Source organism: Orycteropus afer, unplaced genomic scaffold (genome assembly GCF_000298275.1).
Source record: "Orycteropus afer afer isolate SDZICR_OR568_19922 unplaced genomic scaffold, OryAfe1.0 scaffold00355, whole genome shotgun sequence".
NCBI classification, from domain to species: domain Eukaryota; kingdom Metazoa; phylum Chordata; class Mammalia; order Tubulidentata; family Orycteropodidae; genus Orycteropus; species Orycteropus afer.
This window is the reverse complement of record NW_006921942.1, coordinates 1438047-1457645: the sequence shown is the minus strand read 5'-3', so window position 1 is coordinate 1457645 and position 19599 is coordinate 1438047. Positions and strand designations below refer to the sequence as shown.

At 48.6% G+C, this 19599-nt stretch overlaps 1 protein-coding gene across 1 annotated transcript; it reads left to right on the top strand.

Moving 5' to 3' along the window:
* Positions 1-255: 255 nt before the first annotated feature.
* RIMS3 (regulating synaptic membrane exocytosis 3) lies at positions 256-18935 on the top strand. Its single transcript, XM_007952702.2, has 6 exons — positions 256-472; positions 10223-10364; positions 12992-13104; positions 16007-16108; positions 16381-16520; positions 18723-18935. The coding sequence occupies exons 1-6, from the start codon at positions 256-258 to the stop codon at positions 18933-18935; spliced, it is 927 nt and encodes a 308-aa protein (XP_007950893.1).
* The last annotated feature ends 664 nt before the right edge of the window (positions 18936-19599 follow it).

Sequence of the window (19599 nt, the reverse complement as noted above, 5' to 3'; positions counted from 1 at the left end):
TCACGTGTCAAATTCTTCACAGCCACTCCCTAATAGTCCCATTAACTGAGCCAGACCTTGTATATGCCCCTTACACTTATTTGTTCATTTAATCATCACAACCTCAGAGAGGCCCTCTGAGGCCGAGTGACTTGTCCAAGGTCCAATCATTAGGAAGTGGTGGGGCTGTGGTACAGTGTGCCTGGGCTCTGATGTGGGACCCTTTGTTTCTCTCTCCAACCCAGAGTTACGTGAGACCCTGCTGCCCACGGGACCATGTTTAACGGAGAGCCGGGTCCAGCCTCGGCTGCCGCCTCCAGGAATGTGGTGCGGAGCTCCAGCATCAGTGGCGAAATCTGCGGAGCCCAGCAGGCTGGGGGCGGGGCTGGGACCACCACTGCCAAGAAGAGGCGCAGCAGCCTGGGCGCCAAGATGGTGGCCATTGTGGGCCTGACTCAGTGGAGCAAGAGCACGCTCCAGCTCCCGCAGCCTGGTGAGGGGGCATGGGACGCTGAGGGGCAGAACAGCGGGGCAGAGGAATGGAGTAGGAGGTAGTGGAGGTGGGGAGGGGAGTGCACCTTTGGTGACAGTGCTCCTGGTGTGCCCGCTTGTGTATGGAGCAGGTATATCACCTGCTGGCATCCACATACAAATATATGGCACATTCCCTATAGGAGGCACTGTTACAAGTCCAATATGTGTATCGACTCATGTAATCCTCATGTAACTCTATGAGGCAGAAACTAAAGGTAGAGAACTTAAAGCACAGAGAAGGGAAATAAGATGCCCCAAGCCACACGATTCATGAGTCGCAGAACCTGGATTCAAACCCCTGCAGTTGGGCTTCCAGATTCATGCTCTGAACCTTCACACTGTGTTGCCTGTAGATAGAGTCTTACACATTAATCAGTAATTATTTATTGAACAGCCATTGTGTTCATGGCACTGTGCTAGGTAACACCACAATCTCACAGACACACACATCTGCAAGGTTCAATCTCACCTTTAATCCCCGCATTCCCTAAGTACAAAGAATCAAACATCTGTAGTTACACATCACACACACATGGTAAACAGTCACAGGGAAGACCTCTAAGCACACAGACACATGCTTTGCACAGCCACATAAACACGGTGCTTGGGAAAGCCACTCATACTGACGGGAAAGCACAATCTGCTCACTCATGCTGTTTTTAGTTGCTGTCAAGTCAGTTCCAACTCATGACAACCCCATGTGTACAAAGTAGAACTGCTCCAGAGAGTTTTCAAGGCTGTGACTTTTTGGAAGCAGATTGCCAGGCCTGTCTTCTGAGGCACCACTGAGTGAGTTTGAACCACCAACCTTTTGGCTAGTAGTCTGAGCACCTAACTGTGCCACCTAGCAACTCCTCATTCACATGGTACATGGCCACAGATAAAACCAGCCATGCAAATTGCAGTCCCATGAGCACAGATCTACAGACCCAGATCACAGACTCAGTTACACATGTGCACACATGATAGCCCGTGGCCACAGAAACACATCACACACACACACACACAAAAACACATCACAAACACATACACTCACATACCTCACAAAACTATATTCACTCACACCTTAACAGCTACATGCTGACAAATATACTTTCTCAGACACCTAGCCATGGAATCCCAGTTATGCTCACACCTGCAGGTGACTCAGCTTGTCCCAGCTTGTCACACACAGTCACACCCAGACCCCACATCCCAGAGGAACCTGCCCTCCCTGCCAAGCCCCTGCTTCCCTCACTTTGTGGCACCAGCCCAGACACCAGCTGGTTTTGTTTTAAAATCTCTTCCTGCTTATTTTGCTCAGAGTAGCAACTTCCCCACAAAACCTTCAAATAGGCAGCTGGATGGGGGTGGTGAGGGGGCGGGGGCACCAGAGGATCCAGAGAGAATGTTCATCAAGACTCCTGGTTGGGGCTGGGGGTGGGGGACTTTTCCAGGCCTTAAAATAGATTTTACAAAACCCTCAATAGGAGCACGCGGGATGGTCTTTTCCAGCAGTCAAGCTGCGATGTGGTTTCTGGCTCAGGGGAATGCTAGCTGGGGAAGGGGCTTGAGGTTGTCAGTTTCCAGGATCTGCCTGGCACTAGTGAGGCAGGGAAGTGCAGAGATGGGGATTTGGGGATCCAGGAATCAGGATGGGATAGGACCGAGGTGTGAGATTAAAGCTCGGGGGTTAAGATTAGGAGGTCATGGAGGTGTTGGGCCCCAGGAATCTGGCTCAGGAATCCAGACGATCTGGTTTCAGATCCACAGGCTCTTTATGCCCAAAATGATTTGAAGGGACAGTCTTCTATGGCCAGATCTAAGCTCTGAATCACTGGGAGGTATTCCAGTGCTCTGAGCAGGACTGCCCACCTACCCAGACTCTGCAGTCAGCAGGCAGGGATTGGAGCAGAAACTGGAGACCTCCCAGCCTCCTGGCCTTGAGGAGAGATGAGTGATCATGGGGGCTTCCGGGTCACTTATCTCTGCTATGGGAGGGCATGGCTGAAGTCCTGGGGCTTGGAGCTAGGGGAACTGCCCAGGTGCCCCTCCAACTGAAAGTCTTTATAAATCATCTAATTGCCAGTGTCAGAGCAGGTAGGGCCCCTTGAGATCATCTAGTCAAGTGTCCTCATTTTACCAGTCAGGCATCCAGAGCCTGAAGAGAAGACTGTTTCCTGGAGAAGGGCTTTGAGGCAGCTTTCAGAGCCACCCCCTGCCATTTACTACCTAGGTGATTTTGGGTACCTTTCTGAACCTGCTTCCTCATTTGTAGAATGAGGATTGTAATATGTGCCTTGCAGACAATAATAAATGAGGGCAATAATACATGCTGTATAGATAGTAATACATGAGGGCAATAATAAATGTCTTATATATAGTAATCTATGAGGACAATAATATATGCGTTGCAGATTTATCCAGGGGATTCAGTGAGACAGGATATGCAAAGGCACCCAGTTTTGTGCATAGGAAAAACACTCAGGTAGGGGGTACCCCAGGAAGTGAGCAGAACAGTTGGAACAGCTGAGGGAGATGAACTTGTCTGTAGGCTTGTTGTACTGTGGTAGCTTGCGTGTTGCTGTGAGGCTGGAGGCTGTGCCCATAGGAGTGCCCATGGTGGACCGGTTTTGGTGGAGCTTCCAGACTGAGACAGACTTGGAAGAAAAAAGAGGCCATCCACTTCTCAAAGAATTGACCACTGAAAACCTTATGAATAGTAGTGAAACACTGTCTGATATGTTACTGGAAAATTTTATAAATAGCCCTGAAACATTGTCCAATACAGTGCTGGAAGATGAGCCCCTCAGGTTGGAAGGCACTCACAATATGAGTGGGAAAGAGCTGCCTCATCAGAGTAGAGCCTACCCTAATGATATGGATAAAGTAGAGCTTTTGGGGCCTCCATTTGCTGAAGTGGCACGACTCAATATGAGAAGAAATAGCTGCAAACATCTATTGATAATTGGAACATAGGATGTACAGAGTATGAATCTAGGAAAATTGGAAGTTGTCAAAAATGAAATGGAATGCATAAAGATTGATATTCTAAGCATTAGTGAGCTGAAATGGACCAGTTTGGCATTTTGAATCAGATAAACATATGACCTACTATGCTGGGAATGATAAATTGAAGAGAAATGTGGCATTCATCATCACAAAGAATGTTTCAAGATCTCTCCTGAAGTACAGTGCTGTCAGTGATAGGATAATATCCATACACCTACAAGGAAAGCCAGTTAATACTACTGTTGTTCAAATTTATGCACCAACCACCAAAGCCAAAGATGAGGAAATTGAAGATTTTTACCAACTTCTGCATTCTGAAATTGACCAAACATGTGATCAAGATGTACTGATTATCACTGGTGACTGGAATGCAAAAGCTGGAAACAAAGAAGAATCACCGATAGTTGGAAAATTTGGCCTTAGAGGTAGAAATAATGCTGGAGATCGCATGATAGAATTTTGCAAGACTAATGACTTATTCATTGGAAATACCTTTTCTCAACATCACAAATGATGGCTATACATGTGGACTTTGCCAGACAGAGTGCACAGGAATCAGATTGGCTACATCTGTGGCAAGAGGTGATGGAGAAGCTCAATATCTTCAGCCAAAACAAGGCCAGGAGCTGATTGTGGAACCAACCATCAACTGCTCATATACAAGTTCAAGTTGAAGTTGAATACAATGAAAACAAGTCCACGAGAGCCAAAATATAACCTTGATAATATCCCTCCCACATTTAGAGCCCATTTAAGGAATAGATTTGATGCATTGAATACCAATGACTGAAAATCAGAGGAACTGTGGAATGACATCAAGAACATCATCCATGAAGAAAGCAAAAAGTCACTAAAAAGACAGGAAAGGAAGAAAAGACCAAAATGGGATGTCAGAAGAGGCTCTGAAACTTGCCTTTGAGTGGAGAGTAGCTAAAGCAAATGGAAAAAATGACAAAATAAAAGAGCTGAACAGAAGATTTCAAAGAGCATCTCAAGAAGACAAAGTCATTTATTATAATGAAATGTGTAAAGACATGGAGTCGGAAAGCCAAAAGGGAAGAACATGCTTGGCATTTCTCAAGCTGAAAGAACTGAGGAGGAAATTTAAGCCTCAAGTTTCAATATTGAAAGATTCTATGGGCAACATATTGAATGATGCAGGAAACATCAAAAGAAGATGGAAGGAATACACAGAGTCGCTGTACCAAAAAGAATTGGTTGATGTTCATCCATTTCAGGAGGTGGCATATGATCAAGAACCAATGGTACTGAAGGAAGAAGTCGAAGCTGCACTGAGGGAAGTGGTGACAAACGAGGCTCCAGGAATTGATGGGATACCCATTGAGATGTTTCAACAGAAACATCTGTTTTTGTCGTGGCATCAAAACATTGTTCTGTTGTGGCATCAAAACAGATGCCATACTAGAGGCACTCACTTGGCTATGCCAAGAGATTTGGAAGACAACTACCTGGCCAACTGAAAAGATCCATATTTGTACCCATTCCAAACAAAGGTGATCCCACAGAATGTGGAAATTGTTGAACAATATCATTAATATTGCACGCAAGTAAAATCTTATGGAAGATAATTAAAAAATGGTTGCAGCAGTACATTGATAGAGAACTTCCAGAAATGCAAGCTGGATTCAGAAGAGGACATGGAACAAGGGATATCATTGCAGAAGTCAGATGGATCTTGGCTCAAAGCAAAGAATACCAGAAAGATGTTTACTTGTGCACTATGCAAAGGCATTCAAGTGTGTGGATCATAACAAATTATGGAGAAGAATGGGAATTCCAGAACACTTGATTGTGCTCATTAGGAACTTGTAAATAGACCAGGAGGCTGTTGTTTGAACAGAACAAGGGGACACTGCATGGTTTAAAATCAAGAAGGGAGTGTGTCAGGGTTGTATCTTTTCCCCATACTTATTCAATCTATATGCTGAGAAAATAATCCAAGAAGCTGGACTATATGAAGAAGACTGTGGCATCAGGATTGGAGGAAGACTCGTTAACAACCTGCTTTATACAGATGACACAACTTTGCTTGCTGAAAGTGAGGAAACACTTACTGGTGAAGATTGAAGACTACAGTCTTCAGTATGGATTACACCTCAATATAAAGAAAACAAAAATCCTCACAATGGGACCAGTAAGCAGCATTATGATAAATGGGGAAAAGATTGAAGATGTCAAAGGCTTCATATGTTTTGGTTCTACAATCAACACCACTGGAAGTAGCAGTCAAGACATAAGACATTGTATAGCATTGGGCAAATCTGTTGCAAAGGACCTCTTTCAGGTGCTGAGGAGCAAGGATGTTTCCTTGAAGACTAAGGTGCACTTAACACAAGCCATGGTATTTCCAATTGCCTCATGTGTATGTGAGAGCTGGACAATGAAAAAGGAAGACTAAAGAAGAGTTGATGCTTTTGAGTTGTGGTGTTGGTGATGAATGCTGAAAGCACTATGGACTGCTAAAAGAACTAACAAATCTGTCCTGGAATAACTGCAGCCAGAATGCTCCTTGGAAGTGAGAATGGCCAGACTTCGTCTCACTTACTTTGGTCATGTAGTAAGAAGGGACCATTCCCTGGAAAAGGATATCATGCTTGACAAATTGGAGGGACAATGTAAAAGGGGAAGGCCCTCAATGAGCTGATTGACACAGTGGCTGTAACGATGGGCTTGGGTATAGCAAGGATCGTGGGGCTGGCACAGGACTGCTCAGTGTTTCGTTCTGCTGTACATGAGGTCACTATGAATCACAGACAACTTGACAGCACCTAACAACAACAACAACAACAAACACTCAGTCAATTGTTGATGTTACTGTTACCCATGATCACAGTGGAGCCAAAAAAGAAGTGAATTCTCTGGCCTCCACATCTCTGCCCCTTCATTGCAGCACACTCTTCTCTCATCTATAATTTCTTCTTCCCATTTTATACTCCCAAGCCTTTAGGTTTCTGGTGTCCCAGCTTTGCATGCCTAGAGCTGAGCTCGGTCTGAGCCTGTCTATTGGGTCTTTCCTGACACTTTGAGCCCCATCCTGGGTGGGAAAGTCTGGCCCCAAAGGGATGTATGGAATAGACTCACTGTGAGCCTTGGCTCTGGAAACTGTTCTGGGAAAAGATCCTAAGATGGTGCCCTCTACTGCCCCTGGATAGGATGGCTTACCCTTCAGACTGGAGCCTTGGGAAGAGGAATACCTCTCCTGGACCCAGTCAGGCTTCAGGGCTCTTGGGTGTCTGCCCTTCCCAGGCTTCTCCTTCCTCCCAGTTTATTGGTACCCTACCATTGACTGGGGAGCTCTGGTAACATAGTGCCTAAGGCATTTGACTGCTAACCAGAAGGCTGGTGGTTCAAACCCACTAACCACTCCTCAGAAGGAAGATGGGCCAATCTACTTCTGTAGTGATACTGCCTCGGAAACCCAAGGAGGGGTCGCTATGAGTTGGGGCCGACTTGATGGCACATAACAACAGTTACCATTGACTGGCGCCCCACCCATCCCCTCTTCTCTGTTTCAAAGCCTCTGCCTTTGTTCAGGCTCTATTACCTATGGCCTGCACCATGACAGCAGCCTTCTCTCCGGTTCTCCTGCCTTACCCCCCTTCCAGTTTTTTCCTCATGTTGCCCTAGAGTAGCCTTCCAAAAGTCCATCATGAGACTTGGAAGGACTATAATTTCCTGTGAGAATTTGGCAAAGTCGTTCTCACTGGGCCTCAGTTTCTTCTTCTGTAAAATGAAGCTAAAAATACTGCCTCCCAGCTTCCTTCTAGATATAATGATCTCTGTGTTGTGGGCAGGACTGGGGATGGTGGAGTCAGCGCTTTGGGGGTCCCAAGGCACAGATGAGTTCTGGCCTGGCACTGAATTGGGTCCACATGGGGCCATCCTGGACTGTCTTAGCTGTACCAAAGTGGAGCTCCTTTTTTCAGTACCAGGGACAGCAGCTCTCCCCGCCTGTGCTCTGGGCTCTGAGAGTCTGGGAGATGCCATGGGGAGTAGAGTGCTGCAGAGGCTGTGACTGCATCTCCCATGTGATATGCAGTAGAAGGGATGGTTCCTGGAGTCTTTCAACCTCTGGATACTACAGAATTACTGCTAGCAACATGGCTTGGTTCTCTAGAGGGGGCTCAGAGTCTGGACATGCATGAAGCCAATAGAGAACTTTTCTCTGAAGTTGCAAGACCTTTCTTGCCACTCAGAGCATATGAAGTGGAATCTTGGCCAAATCCCAACTCAAATGGGGGATTGGTGGAGGAGAATGAGAAGTAGCACATCATGGTACGAAGACTCTTAGACTGGGAGTCTGCAGGCCTCAGGTTTGGTCTCAGCAGTATTGGTGTCTGGGCCTCAGGCCCTCTGTCTGTGAAATGGCACAGGGAATAGCCAGGTTATTGCTAACTTTTCAGGATTCCTTGGCTTTCCCACACAAGGGCTCACATTGGGTTGGGCAGATCTGGTCAAAGAAGGTCACTTTTCTCTCAAATGAGTTAAAGCTTTCCCAAGCTCTGGGGCGGGGGGGGGGGTGTTGGAAGTTGTGAGAACGTGAAGCTCTGGCTTCAGCTCAGTGTGTGCTGGGGGGAGGGTTAGAGACATGAGGGGAGGAAGAATGACCAGCAGCCCCCACAGATCCATGTGTCTTTTAACTGGATTAGAGGGAATATGGCAGTGAGGGGCCAGGGACAGGGAGAGTTTCTCCCCCAGCCCACCATTATTATCCAGCCCTCTGTGTGTGTATGTTGTGGGTCATACCCCAGTTGTGGGTTTGCAGCTATGTGTGTGACTGGATGGGCTCAATTCTGAGTGTTATGGTGAGAGGGTAACATATATGTGACTTCACTTTATATGACAGAGTATAGCATGTGTACGTATGACTAAGACCTGGTGGGACCATTTGTGACTGTGTAAACATACATCTGATATTGTGTGTGAGATTATTCTATCCATATATGTGATTGTTGGCACTTGTGTGTATCTGCTTATTCCTGGCTGTGTGAAAGAAATATATATGAGGTAATATGACTCTGTGTGTGTGTGTGTGTGCGTGCACATGTGTGTGCCAGAGAGAGACAGACAGACATACATGTTGATGGACTGATTGATTCCTGGATATGCTAGCTATTCCAACATCCCAGAAGCCAGGATGATTTCAGAGTAGACATTCCTCCACATTTCCCCTACCCACCTTTGCTCCAAGGCTCCCATATCCCATTCTATCCACTAGTGATGCCGGCCCTCTCAACTTCCTTCCCCCCCAGTGGGGTCTTCCTAAAAGATAAGTAGGGCAAAGGAGAAGGAATAAAGTCTTTCTTTTCCTGGCTGGGGTCTTGAACATCCCCTGCCTGACCCACTATTGGATGTGAGTGGAAGAGAGTGTTGCCAGAGTAACCAGCTCCCCTCTCCCCACTGCTTTGAGTGGGGGTGATGCTGTATATCCCATCCTCAGCCTCTCCTCATCCCTGTAGGCAATTCCACTCTTAATTTGCCTAGGCTTCTAACCAGTGACAACAAATGGCTTCTTTGGTACGATCACCGTCTGAGAACTTCTTCCCTCCCCCATTAGGCTCCTCAGGCAGCCAGGCTTCAGCAGGGAATTTCCAAACCCTCAACCCATCTCCCCCTACCCCACCCCCAGGAGGGGAGGGTGTCTAGAGGGACCATACTGCAGTGCTGAGGAGGTTGCCATGGAAACCCAGGCAGGATGGTGCACCAATAGGAGAGGGGAAGTGTCCCGTGTTCCCTCCAAGGCTGAGGAGGGCAGTTGGTGGGGGCAGAGAGTCCCCTGGACAGGAGGTACAGATACATGGGTGGGCTTTCACTGCACAGCTGGTGGGTTCCTCTGCAGACCTTCCTCTCAAAGCCCAAGTCAATCCAGGTCAACCTAGCAGTCCCTCTCTCAGTCTTCCCTAATGGCCTCTCTGCCTTTCCACATAAGCCCTCTCCATGTTCAGATCCACCCTGAGAAGGCCTGTTAGTTTGAGAGTAGCCAGGCTTCACAATGGGGTTTTTGATAGGGTCTATGAAAGTGTCCAAACCAAACGTTGGCAGCTCTGGTAGTATAGTGCCTAAGGCATTTGACTGCTAACCAGAAGGCTGGAGGTTCAAACCCACGAGCCACTCCTCAGAAGGAAGGTTAGGCAATCTACTTCCGTAGTGATACTGCCTTGGGAACCCAAGGAGGGGCCACTATGAGTCGGATCCGACTTGACGGCAGTGAGTTTATGAAGGTGTCAGAGAGGTGGGTTGTGGGGGTCTGGGTGTGATAGGGTCCATGAGGGTAACTGTAAGAGGGACAGTAAATCTGAGATTGCCGGAGATGGCAAACTCCAGAAGCGAGAAGGAAGAATGCTTAACCTTTTGGGGCAAAGGCTGAAAGGGGAGTAGGTGTGTGGGCATCAGGGGAGCCTGGCAGGGATGAGGTGAGGGCCCAGGGCTGCAGGTCTAGGGCTCTTCCTGTGGCTTCCCCTCATCCCTGCCACTTGACTCTGCTTCCAGCCTTGTTTCTAGGCTGCTTGGTCTGTGTCACTGCCTTGTGCAGGGCCAGGTGTCTCAGGCTGTCAGCCAGCTCTAACGGTCTTTGCAGCAGTGCCCCTGCCTCAAGTCAGAGCCGATGCCCATCCCACCCCCTCCTAGGAGGCAGCCTTCCCAGAGAAGCCACGTCTGCAAGCTGACCTTGTTCCCTCTCTGTGCTTGGGGGTCATAGAAGGGACCACCAAGAAGCTGCGCAGCAACATCCGCCGAAGCACAGAGACGGGCATCGCGGTGGAGATGCGGAGTCGGGTCACGCGCCAGGGCAGCCGGGAGTCCACCGACGGGAGCACCAACAGCAACAGCTCGGATGGCACGTGCGTGCAGCCCCCGCCGCCACGCCCTGTCTCACTTGACCAGGGCCCCCAGCCCTCTCCCTGTCCTTGGCCCTCTAGTCACAGAGCTGGGGGCACAGTGGGAAAATCTCCCAGTTTGGTTTTCAGTTGAGATGTCTGGGCTCCTCGGATGTCTCTGCCTCCCTCCACCTGCTCCCAGAGGCTCCTGGGCCTCAGTGTCTTTCCTGTTGCTCTGGACTGCTCTTGCCCACGGAATGCTCATGTGACCTAGGTGCAGTTAGTCCCTTCTGTTTCAGGAAGGGCCCCTGCCTTCTAACACCTACTCATTGCCCTGCTGGCGGGAGAGGGTTCGAGATGAAGATGAGATGCTTTTAAATGTACGATTATCGTAATGACTCAGATGAGTGGCGTTCTCACAAGGAGCCTTGCCTGGAGCTTAGAGAAGGAGGCTGGATTAGATCAGTGTTTTTCAAAAGGGGTGGAGACTAATAGATGGAAAGTAAAATCAGTGTAATGGGTCAAACCCAGCTTTAGAAAAAGATACATGATACTTGCATATATCATATATGTTATTTTATGAGTACTACTGAGTATTATTTTGTAAATTTTCGTTTCAGTTTTCTATGTGTAGATGCATGCATATCCATATTGAGCCTGATGTTAAATGTATTTCTTACATTTACATCTGGGTTGCAGTAAAAAACAAACAAACAAACAAAAAAAAAAACAACAACTAGAAAGTCACTGTGTTAGATACCCATTCAGATCTCTTCTGAATCTGAAACTATAGTTGTGTGACTATGATTTTCTGATTCTGCCCAATGGTTTCCAGTCTCAAGATTCTGTGGCTCCATTATTGAAGAGTCCATGACATACGTCTCACTGCTAGGCCAACTTCCATGAATACAAACAGCCACTGGCATTCACTGCATCCTAACCGTGTGTAGGGCATGCACTGGCATTTCAGAGCAGTGCTTTTAGGCTGGGATCTACAGGCTGCCATCAGACTAGGAACACTGGGCTACGGGTCCATGATGATTGAAGTACAGAAAGTGGGAGTAAGCTTTTAGAAACTCATGGCACTGTAACGTTGCCATATTTTACAAAAATAATAGTCTTTGCGAAATAGTTATTAAAACAAAACAAATTGGTCCTTTGTGGAGATTGTTTGAGAAGCGCTAGTTTACATGTGACATCTTATTTACACAGTCCTGAGGGATAGAGGCACTGTCATCATCTCCATTTTGTAAGTGGAGAAACTGAGGCACAGGAGGAGGCTGAGGTACTTTGCTTAGGGTCACAGCTATCAAGTGGTGGTGGAGTCAGGAGTTGAATTAAGGTCATTTGACTCTGTAAGCTTTGTTCACAGTCTCTCTATTCTAGGTTCCTAAAATGCTGAGGCCTTGAGAGTCTGCATTTTTTTTTTTTTTTTTTAAAAAAAAAAAACCTCCTCAGATCCCATTGTCCTAAGGCTGTGAGCCCAGGGCATGAGGGTAGGTGGGTCTGGAAGCCCCTTCCTGGGGAGCAGAGGCTGAGCTAGTGGGGCAAAGACACAGGCTATTTCTGACAAGCTCACACGGCCAGTTCTGGCCTCCTTGCCTGGCACTGGCCACCAGGAACTCAGTGCCAAACTGTTCAACAGGATTCTTTCTTGGACAGCCTTTTCTCTCTCCAGCCAGGAGTCTGAGCTGTGTTGTATCTTAGAATTTTATTTGGTCCATTGAAGCCCGTGGACAGACCTGGGCAACCTTCCCTCTTCTGTCCATTCTTTGGTAGCCCCACCCAGGCTAGGGGCCATGGAAACGTAGCACTTTCCCCTTTATGATAGCAGCAACAATCACTAACCCCTTACTGTTTCCTGTATCTGGAACTTACCATGCACCATCTCCCCTACTCCTCACAATTACCCTGGGATTTGAACATCACCTCTGTTTTGCAGATGTGGCAGGTCTCTGACCTCTGAGTCTCAGTTTCCTCATCTGTAAAATTGGATAATGGCTCCTGTCACACAGAGCAGTTGTAGGAGTGAGTGACATAACGCACGTGGAGCAGTCAGTGTGGTGTTGGCACCTGGCCAACTTTCAATCACTGTCGGTCCTTCTTGTTACTATTTCTAGGGCCCCTCCCCCCACCATGGACTGACCACAATCACTGAGCAATAATCTCAACCCTGTAATTGTGTTATTTTGGCCTCAGTCATTGTTTTGGGTACTGCCTCATATTATTGACTTAAATTTCAAATTTTAGGTCAACTCAAACCTCAGTTCTTGGAACTTGCTCCAGGCCTAGGAATTTCTGGTTCTTGGCATTAACATCTCCTGATGAGGGTGCAGGTGTCCAGCAAGCCCTGCATTTAAGGATCACATCAGAAATCCCTGGTGCTTTAGGATCAAGTAGCATCATTATGTTGTTTTTATTAGTCTCTTTTCTTAATTGACCTCAAAGTTGTTTTTTGTTGCAAATGTACAGAAATGAGCAGTTCTGTGTTCTGCAGCCAGGATGGTTCATTCACACTGTGTAGAGGAGAAGCCGAGGCACAGAGGGGATGCCCAGTGCCCTGGGGACAGAGTCACTGCATCCTGCCATCTGCACTCGCCGCCCCCAGCCTTCCTGGACACCCTCACATGCCCCTCTGCCTCCTCCTCCAGGTTCATCTTTCCCACCACTCGGCTCGGGGCCGAGAGCCAGTTCAGTGATTTCCTGGATGGGCTGGGACCAGCCCAGATCGTGGGGCGACAGACACTGGCAACGCCCCCGATGGGTGAGTCTTCCTGAGGTCTGATGAGAGCAGCCATGCTGCAGGAGGGAGGAGCTCAGTGGGGGCCTCCATGCAGTGGGAGCGGCAGAAAGGAGCCCTCGCACCGGCTTCTGTGGCAGTGAGGAGGAGGTGGTCTAGAGCTCATCAGTCTCTCCATCAGAGAGCAGAGGGGTCCCAGCCTTTCTCATGGGCTACCCTGAAGCTTTTAGAGCACCTTCCCTCCCTCACTTCACCACTCACTCACCCACCCACTCTCCCACCGCCTCCTGTCACCGGGAAGTGCTAAGTGCTGGTTATAAAATGGTGAACAAAAATAGTCTCAGCCCCCACTTTCATGGAGCTCATTCCATCATTGATTCTGTATGACTTTAGGCAAGTCATGTCTCTTCTTTGAGCCTCTGTTTCATCAACTGTAAAATGGGTCTATTAATACCCTCTTTAGTTCTGCAATCTAACAACTTTTTTTTTTTTTTTGAGTTCCTACAGGGGCACTATGAGTCAGAACTGACTCAACGGCAAGGGGTTTGGTTTAGATGCTTTCCATGAAATATTTTATTTACTCCTTAAGAACTATGTCTTATTTGACTTGTTACCCCTAACCTGGTAGCTGGCACCCAGAAGCCTTTTCGTAATTTTACCACCCCTCTTCCCTGGTGGCACAGTGGTTAAGTGTTCAGCTGCTAACTGAAAGATGAGTGGTTCAAACCCACCAGCTGCACTTGACTGCTAACCAGAAGGCTGGCAGTTCAAACCCACCAGCCACTCCTCGGAAGGAAGGTTGGGCAATCTACTTCCGTAGTGATACTGCCTTGGAAACCCAAGGAGGGGTCGCGATGAGTCAGGTCTGACTTGACAGCCATAACAACAACAACAGCTGCTCAACAGGAGAAAGATACAGCAGTCTGCTTCTGTAAGATTTTGCTGCCTTGGAAACCCTATGTGCAGTTCTATTTTGTCTTGTAGGGTCACTGAGTCAGAACTGACTCCACAGAAATGGGTTTCTTCCCTGTAGCTAGGAAGTACTTCCTGAAGTCTGTGCTTGGTTGTCTTAGCTCCATTCTGGCTCAGTTCATGAGCTCTCAGATTGAGAGCTCCTTCCCTCCCTCTGATATTGGCCCAGTTGGCTTCAAGCAGCTCCTCTCCAAGCCTAGCTTCCTCAGAGATGCCTTGTGACCTCCACACCTTTCCCATTAGGAGCTCTGGTAGTGTAGTGCCTAAGGCATTTGACTGCTAACCAGAAGGCTGGTGGTTCAAACCCACCAGCCACTCCTCGGAAGAAAGACTGACTGGGCAATCTTCTTCCATAGAGATACCATCTTGGAAACTCAAGGAGGGGTTACTATGGTTTTTTAAGCAATGTCTGACCCAGATGTCCCCACTCAGCCCTGACGTGGACAGTGCTCAACCTCTGACCCTCACAGCAGAGGAGGAAGCACAGGTGTAAATGATGCCCTCCAGTGAGTCACACAGCAGAGCTGGGATTTCATTCCAGGCCAGGACCCTATCCTTGAAAGTGCCCATGGGGAGCCCCTGTCTACTGGAAGCGGGACCCACAGGGACCCTCAGAGATGAGGGTCAGCTCCTATCTGGCTCCTGGGTTGGGTTTGGGTAATTCCTCATCCTTGCTTCCAGGCTCATCAGGGCCTGTGGAGCCTGCTTCCTCCAGCCTTGGATTCAGTCCTGGGAAGGGAGATAGTGAGACACTTCTACAATGTTAATTCACCATTGCAGCCTAGATCATTTGGCTGTGGTACCCCCTGGTGTCCAAAGCTGGGGAGGTGCACTAGTGGCATAGTGCCTAAAGCATATGACTGCTAACCAGAAGGTTGGTGGTTCAAACCTATCAGCCGCTCCATGGAAGAAAGATAAGGCAATCTACTTCCATAAAGATTTACTGCTTTTGGAACCCAGCAGGGGTCACTAGGAGTCAGAATCAACTCGTAATGGGTTTGGTTTTTGGGTGGGTTAGGGATGTTACAGTGAGACATGGAAGAGACTAATTTCCAAGACCCTTCCCTGTCCCCAAGGAGAGCTCAGAAATAGCTGGAGAGAGGGGAGTGAATTCCAGGTTAACTCCTGAAAGTAGGAAATACCCATTTGCCCAAGAATGCAAATACAGACGATTGTATGAGGGTCCATTTTAAGTTGTCTGGATCTGCCTTATGATTCTGGACCCCTCTGAAGAACGTTAAAAGCACTGAATGCATAATTTCATATTCTGCTCATTCATGTTGCACAAAACTGAGAGCTTCCAAAAATCAGGTAACTGACATGACTCCCCACACAGAACTTTTCCCAGCTGTATGTTCTGCCTTGTGGGAGCACAGTGAGGGTTCTCTGCACCCAGGAAATCTGCAGCCTTCCTTCTTTCCTTTGGTAAGAGAACCCACCTAAGAGCAGGCGTTTGCTCCCAGGCAGTGCCTCAGGTTCCACGCAGCTGTGTATCTTGGCATCTCTTCAAACTAATAATCTTTCAATTGGCCAACTATGTATTTAGGGGTTGGTGGGAGGCTGCTGTATAGGGGAAAGAGGGAACCCATTGATTTCACAGCCTCTCTTCTGTCTTGCTGAGCAATTCAGCTCTGGCCTCCAAACTTGCCAATTCTGCTGTTTAACAGAAGCCCCTCCAGTCAACCAGACTGAGATGGGAATTTGGCAGCTATGTGTTGTTACCCAGGCACGCCTCTTAAGGGTCATGCCACCACCCCACCCTAAGGAACCTATCCAAGTATTTCTCAGCCACTTAAAGTGGCCTCTTGAGAGGAGGTCTGGCACCTGCCGTTCTTCATCGTGTTTACTTCTGGCGGTATTGTGGCATCCTCTGCAGACTGGACTTCTGTACAGCATTCAGCTCGCCTATCCCTTTGGTTGGCTCTATCTGGACCCTCTCTCTCCTCCCTTTCAGGGGACGTGCACATTTCCATTATGGACCGGAGAGGCCAGCTGGAGGTGGAAGTGATTGAGGCTCGAGGCCTGACCCCCAAGCCAGGCTCCAAATCCCTCCCAGGTGAGGCTGAGAAGCTGGGGAGGAATTTTGGAGCTAGCCCTCAGCGCCCTATTGGCCTGAATCAGTATGCTCGGCACTGGAGTCAAGGCTTGCCAGGAGTAGGGGCTCAGGGAGGGTGGATGTTTGAGTCAGCCTTGTCCACCTGCTGTCCACTGCTCAGTTTGTCCACTCACTCTGCTCACCTCCAGGTGATCCTGGGGCTGAGGGGAGGGGGCAGGGCCATAGCAGTAGTCTCAGGACCCCTCCCCATCATGCCTTCTCTCATCCTTCAGCTACCTATATCAAGGTTTACCTGCTTGAGAATGGGGCCTGCTTGGCCAAGAAGAAGACAAAGGTGGCCAAGAAGACCTGGGACCCCCTGTACCAGCAGGCTCTTCTCTTTGATGAGGGGCCCCAGGGTAAGGTGCTGCAGGTGAGTATTATGGTGTGTTCGCGGGGGGGACCTCTCACAGACCAGAAGTCATAATTTTTTAAACTTTCTTTTATGATGTGTCCTGTGCCAGGCACTGTACCAGGTGCATTAATGCACATTAATCAGGTATTTTCACAACCCAGTGGAATGATATTGCACTCAGTTTATTCATCGGGAAACCAAGGTTCACATCTGCCGCCTGATGTTTGTAACATTTCCTGAGCTCCCGCTCATGCCAGACTTTGTGCTAGCTGCTTTCCAGTGTGATCTCATTTGATCCTTGTGATGGTCCTGGGACGCGTGATTCCCCATTTTACAAATGAGGAGACAGAGTCTCAGAAAGGTGGAGTGACTTGCTTAAGGTTCCATCTAGTGACTTGCAGGGTTAAATTGAACCCAGATCAGGGTGACTCTCATCCCAACCACTTCAGAGTAACAAAGCCCTTCTGCACACTTTATGTGGTTTGTGCCTTGCAGCAGTCCTGGAACAGAGGGACTATCATGCCATTTCATAAGTGAAGAAACAGAGGCACAAAAGGTTATATGGGAATACAAGCATATGGAAAATTAATCTCCAGATTCAGTCCTGGATTCAAGCTCCAACTCAGTTATTTACTAGCTGCAGGTAGTATATTGTGAAGATTCAACAAGATAGTGCATAGAAAGGGCCTACCATAGCACCTAGCACATAGATAGCTACTCGCAAAGCATTAATCACGGTGGTGATGGTGGTGGCTGGCCTTGCCTGAGGCTACATAAGTGGCAGAGGTGGGGCTAGAAACCAAGCCTGCCTAGGGCTGTCTGGCTCTCATCTAGGCCTTTTCCTCTGGGCTGAGGTGCTTCCATGGCTACCTGCAAGGGTCCTTGGAGTTGCCTGAATCATAAGAACTGCAGAACCCTAGGGTTCTGTTTGTGGGGGGAATCTTGGGGGCAAAAGGGAGGCTAAGTAGTTCTTTACTCACCCAGTCTCATTTAATACACACACACATACATATATCCATCCATATCTATCTGTTCTGGTTACCTAGTACCGCTCTGACAAGAATATACCACAAATGGGATGGTCTTAACAAACAGGAGTTTATCCTTACAATTTGGAGGCTTTAAGTCCAAGTTCAAAGTGCCAGGCTCTAGGGGCTGGGTGAAAGCCCCTCAACCTTGGGGTCCAGCTCTGCCTCCTGCTCCCAGCCCACTGGAGCTAGAGGCATTTCTTCACTCAGATAGCTGCTGGCTGCTGAGGCTGAGAAGCCCCAAGGTTGACAAGTCAAAAGGCACAGTCCCGATGTTACCAAACCACACAGCAGGCCATTAACTTAAGTCCATTGTATGTCCCATGGTGGGCAGAGCATGGCAGGCTGCTGAGCAACGACATTGCTACATGCAGGGTCCAAGCGTGCCATAGTCTAGAGACCATTCCCAAGGCTTCTCCTTATACACAGGAAGCAGACCACATCCCAAAGGCAGCTACTCAGCTGCTTGTGGTAGATCCCACCATGGATTTGATTGCCAGTCTCATCATGGGGAATAACTACCACCAGCTGTCCAGCCACTCAACCAGGCCCAGCCAAGCTGACACACAAACTTAACCACCACACTATCTATAGATATGAATATATATGCCATTTTGAAAAAGGATTCACTGATAAGCACACAAGTTTGAAAATCACCATGCTCATCTATTCTCTTCTCCCAGGTTTATGGAAGGGCACACTGAGGTCCAGTAAGGGCATGGGGCAAAGCCCAGTGGTGAGCCAGTGGCAAGCTGGAGCTGTGACCCAGGCCCTGGACTCTCAAGCCTGCACTTGCCTGGGGAAAGCTGTCATCTGGCATGCTAGGAGGCTCTGGAGTCAAAAACACCCAGTTCCAATCCCAAGTTGCCCAAGAAATACTGGGTATCTTTGGGTTAGTTAATTAACCTCTCTGAGCTGCAGTTTACTCTTAGTGGAAATGATAATACACAGCACCTCTACCCAGCTGGCTGGCTCACTGTGACAGCTGAGATAATACATGTCAAGTCCATAGAATCAGGTCTGGCACATTGTAAGTGCCTGGCAAGCGGTGGATGAAATCAGTGTGGGTTCCAGCTCTGTCGGCCTATCTGTGGCCTGGCAACACTTGGAGGTCCTGGGCCGATGGCCCAGCCTAGAGTGTGTGTAGGGGGGTGTATGGCTAATTCCTCACACTCTTTCTCCCTACTGGCAGGTAATTGTCTGGGGAGACTATGGCCGCATGGACCACAAGTGCTTCATGGGCATGGCCCAGATCATGCTGGATGAGCTGGACCTGAGTGCCGTGGTCACTGGCTGGTACAAACTCTTCCCCACCTCCTCAGTGGCCGATTCCACACTCGGATCTCTCACCAGGCGGCTGTCTCAGTCCTCCCTGGAGAGTGCCACCAGCCCCTCGTGCTCCTAGGGACTTCAGGAAGAGAGCCGGGATGGTGGTGTGGGAAGGGGTGCCAGCTGGCTCCCCACCTCCTCCACTGTACATAGTCTTCATGTCTACAAGGACCCTGTGCCCTGCTGCATGCCTGTTGGCTACTGGGCTCATCCCAGCTGGCAGTGGAGACTAGTGTGTGTGCGTGTGTGTATGTGTGTATAGTCTGTGTCTCTGTGTGACTACATTTATACATGTTCATCTGTGTGAGTATAGTCAGTCCTGGTGACTACATGGGCAGAAATTCATGTCCCTTTGTATCTAGTTGAAAACAAACCCAAAGGAGTGTTTTGTGAGTACGACGCACCTGGAGGGGTCCCCTGGGATGGACGTGGGAGATGTGGCCATTGGTCCATCCCACCTGGTCCCATGGCCAGGGCAGAGCCTAAATGTTCCCTACCTGTGCCTCCTCTTAGTGGTCTCTGCTTAGTTCTCTGTCTTGTCCTTTGTTCCATCCTCTGCCTCTCCCCAGCACTGCTGCTCTTTTTTGAGGAATGTAGCATCCACAGCAGCTAAACATGCTGAGGCTCCTCTGGGAACCCCACCCCCACCCCCTCCACCCTGAATCCCTTCCTGCCCACCCAAGCAGCCCTGGCAGCTCTTCCCATGGAATGCACTCTGCAGCATGTAGTATGTTCGCCTA

Bases quoted from the DNA above. Each gene is read 5' to 3' on its own strand.
- RIMS3 (XM_007952702.2), top strand. From the start codon at position 256: ATGTTTAACGGAGAGCCGGGTCCAGCCTCGGCTGCCGCCTCCAGGAAT. The intron at 10,365-12,991 runs GTGCGTGCAGCC...CTCCTCCTCCAG, and splicing joins AGCAACAGCTCGGATGGCAC to GTTCATCTTTCCCACCACTC. The intron at 16,109-16,380 runs GTGAGGCTGAGA...CTCATCCTTCAG, and splicing joins AGGCTCCAAATCCCTCCCAG to CTACCTATATCAAGGTTTAC.